Source organism: Cyprinodon variegatus, unplaced genomic scaffold (assembly GCF_000732505.1).
Source record: "Cyprinodon variegatus isolate N-32 unplaced genomic scaffold, C_variegatus-1.0 Scaffold558, whole genome shotgun sequence".
Classification (NCBI taxonomy): Eukaryota; Metazoa; Chordata; class Actinopteri; order Cyprinodontiformes; family Cyprinodontidae; genus Cyprinodon; species Cyprinodon variegatus.
This window is the reverse complement of record NW_015151011.1, coordinates 363,150-367,030: the sequence shown is the minus strand read 5'-3', so window position 1 is coordinate 367,030 and position 3,881 is coordinate 363,150. Positions and strand designations below refer to the sequence as shown.

At 37.4% G+C, this 3,881-nt stretch overlaps 1 protein-coding gene across 1 annotated transcript in view; it reads right to left on the bottom strand.

Moving 5' to 3' along the window:
• LOC107095581 (protein Shroom3-like) overlaps positions 1–3,881 on the bottom strand; it is an 85,492-nt gene that overhangs the window by 25,871 nt on the left and 55,740 nt on the right. The window contains exon 5 of the mRNA XM_015391731.1: positions 89–307. Coding sequence (XP_015247217.1) covers positions 89–307 — 219 coding nt within the window. The remainder of the gene's footprint in view (positions 1–88; positions 308–3,881) is intronic.

Below are 3,881 nucleotides of genomic sequence, written 5' to 3'. Positions count from 1 at the left end.
TACTGAGTTAGTGATGGATAAAACCTACAGATGCACCCAAAGTTAAAGCTTTATGCTACAAAGCGCTGACTGGTTGCTATGGTTTCACCTGGCAGAGGAGAGCTGCTGGCAGGAGGAGTACGCCGGGTGGGACCCGGAGTGGCTGCGGTGGCCCAGCGGGTGCTGCTGCTGAACGGCTGGGTGATGATGGGAGGACTGGGTGGGGTCCAGGCTCTCCATGCTGCCTCTGGAGCTGTACTGGTCCGGGCTCTTCCTCAGGTAGCCCCCCGCCGGATCAAAGCCACCCGAGAGGTCAGTGGTTGAAGCACTGGAGGAAAGAGGGAATAATTGTCATCAACTGATGGTTTATAATTAAATTAATTAAGCTAAAGATTCACGGTGCGATTTTTCTGCAATAAAATAAATATATTTTTTTATAATTATCCATTATTGAACTATTATCTCTTCTGTTTTCAACAGGATTATTTGTACTAAAAATAAATATTCTAAGTTAAACAAACAGAAAAACGAACCAGTGAAATTACTGATCCAAACACTGATCTCTGCGGAACACCGTCTATCGCTATATTTGCTGTTTTGTGCTTTAATAACCTCCCAGCAGTGTTGCTTTCGTCAACGATGACGATGATCCTTGATGACGTAAACATGACGACTCAAAGGTGACAGGACTAAATAAAATTAGCGGGTGGTCGGTCAGATGTTTAAAATGCATCATTGTGCTGTAATCTGCTAAGCACAAAGTCCTGTTTGGCCACACCCCCACCCGGCGTGCATCATTCTGCATGACCACAGATGGATCATGGCGGCAGCAGCAGAGAGAAAATAACCAGCAATGATCCGGTACGGCGCGCTGAACTGTAATTCTGATCTTCCAGCTGTGCAGAAATGCGTCTTTGCGCGGCTTAGCTCAGAGTCTGCGCTTCACGCTCCACTCTGATGCTTCGCTCCCAGCAGTACGGCTCTTCCTGCTCTCGCTACTTAATAAACTATAAGTGGCTGATCATCCTCTGCCAAGGGTAGAAAATCCATTTCTCTAACTATCAAGATTTTATTGCTTCCAGCTCACAGGAGGTGATGCTAAACATTATTTAATTTCTATCAAAAGGAATCTAAATTATATCCAAAGCAAATATTTAATTGAATTCTGTTTATTTCTGAATAAAGATCCAGATGAAAAGGTTCATAGATCTTTGAATATTTCTCTTTCATTTTTCTCGTTTCTATTTAAATATGATGTAAATGTTTCCTTGTATTGTCATTAAAACATTTTCTCTGTTTCCTTTAAATATTTCAACATTTTAGTAGCATATTCATTCACTTTAGGTCTGGGTTGCCATGGCAATTATGGAGGTTCTCTCTGTATTTTTTTTATATCAAACCCTGTGAATTTAAATCTACTTTGACCCCTGAGCAGCAGGAACCGGGGGGGAAATTCTCAGAAGTAAAGTTAAAATTTTGTTCTTTGCTTTTTTGGACTGATTCAGATTTTATAGATCTGTGTTTAATGTAGAATTCATAGTAGATCAGGAAGTGTTTGCTTTGGGATGGAAACCTTGGATGTCTAAAATCATTCCTTTATTGGACATTCTGTCAGCTTGTCTGTCTGCTATATTAACCAATAGGATGTGTTGAACTAGATCTGCTATTTTCACAACTTTTATGTGATACTTTTTTTTATAAAATAGGGCATTATTTAATAAAAACGTTTATTTGAATTCTATAAATCAAAGTTTTCTGCTATTGTAGCATCTAGGATAGAGCTGTCAGTGTGGAAAAGAATCTGTTTTATGAATTATAACAAAAACCTGAGAGTCACAGATAATTGTTGATGGCACTAAAATGATTTCCAAGAATATTAAAAATCATTCAGTTAGAGTAACTGATTCCTGTATAAAGCCTGTAAGAAATGACCTGTTTTAAGATTCAATTACCTAAAAAAAAATTAAGTTTTTTTTTCTCCAGTTTTTTAAAGTACTAACCCACCAACAACTAGTCCATTTATTTAGAGCCATGGTTGAAAGTGCTGCTTCCCAGGAATGTAAATGTGTCGACGTCACAGTTTGACCCAGCAATTCCTTCGGCCGGACACAATGCAATTACACCCCCAGAGAGGACGGGGTTTGAATCCTTTCTCTTTCTGTGCAGATCTCCTCTAAGTCTCTGGACTTTATCTTTCTACTCGTCCCGCACCACCGAGGAGAGATTTAGATTATTTATAAGCGCTCAGTTTACTAGCAGGACTGAAGAGTGTTGTCATGGAAACCCGGAGCTGGGGGGGTGGGGGGGGATCTCTGTTGGCTCAGATATCAGGGATTCGTCCTCTCACCAGGAGGCTCCGTATTTCTGTTTAAAAGAATCTGTTAGGAAAGAAGCAGCAGATTCTATAAAGTCCAACAAGATTGAAAATAAATCAGCTTTAAACTGCAGCTCAGAAACTTTCCTTGCATGAATTCAGACACTTTAAGATGTTAATGGAAGTTAATCGGTTGAATGTCGACATCTGAATCCTTAATGCTTTTTTAAAAGACTGCCTTTATTTTTAAAGTCTAAACTATTACTTATTTGTTTTTATTCTCCCTCCAAGCAGCCAGTTTTCCTTTCAGTCCTGCAAAACGCTGCAAACCGCTGCAAAACGCTGCAAACGGCTCTTCAGCAGCGTTTCTGAAAGTCTTTCTCAGGCAGCATTTTCACTAATTTTTTCTGCAGCAACAAAATAGCTTCAGAAAAAGTAAGACTTTTCTGATTAGTTATTTCTGATTAGATCTGGTCACTTTATTCACATTTATTGACCTGAATCAATCAACAGAAAACACCAAACATTTTGATGTCCGGCAGAAATTAGTTTATCACAAAAAGCGATTCTCAGAAAGACCAGATCTGCTTTGATAATGTAAAAAATAAATTTTGTTTGAGCAACTTATTAAATATCAGCAAGTATTTTTTTTTATAAATATTAACTTATCTGATTGGAAAAAAAACAAGAAAACAAAACACAGAAATGTTCAGATTAATGTTCCTCAAGCGTCTCTGGACTTTCAGGACACTTTCTGGAACTTTCCAGCTTCTGTCTGGAAATGTGACGAAACAAAAACAAGGATCTAGTTCCATCACAAGGCGATCAGTAATCTCATTCTTTCTAGAAACTGTTGGTTACTTTCTAAAACTTTCAAGTATCATTTAGAGATTGGATTATTAGTTGTTGCCAAACATTATAAAGTAATCTGGTCTTTTCTAGTCCAGGAGAGAAAAATAAGATTGTGAAATATTTCTGCAAGTTTTGGACAGTAACTTGTTGCTTGTGTTGAAAAGTTTTCCTGAGTAACATGAACATTGCATGACATGACAGTAGAGCCTGTTAAATATTATGACAGTGACTTACAAGTTCTAGAAATTAACATTTTCTAGAAATTAGAGTTCTAGAAAGTACATTTCCTTGCTGTAATTTGTCTGATTTGTGAAAGAAACCTTCTGCTTCTAGACAGTAACACTTTAGTGAACTACTTTTTCTGAGATTAATCTGTAAGTTAAAGAAAGTTCATTTCATGAGGCAAACCTATGATCTGGTGAAGGTAACTTGTAACTTGTAGGTAGGAAAGTAACTGATCGCTCTGAGAAAGGTCATTTAAATATGACTTCCCCAGATTATCAGATTATTAGTAAAATTATTTTTATCAAAAATATAATTAATGTGCACAAATAAGGAATAGTTGTATAAACCATATATGTAAACTAGGGATGCACGATATTGGGATTTTGGCCGATATCCGATATGCCGATATTTTAAAACTCATGTAGCCGATAACCGATATCGATACTGATGTTAAAGCTGGAAAAAAATAAGTAGTCATTGAAAATAGCCGTTTTGCATTTAGCATTTCTGA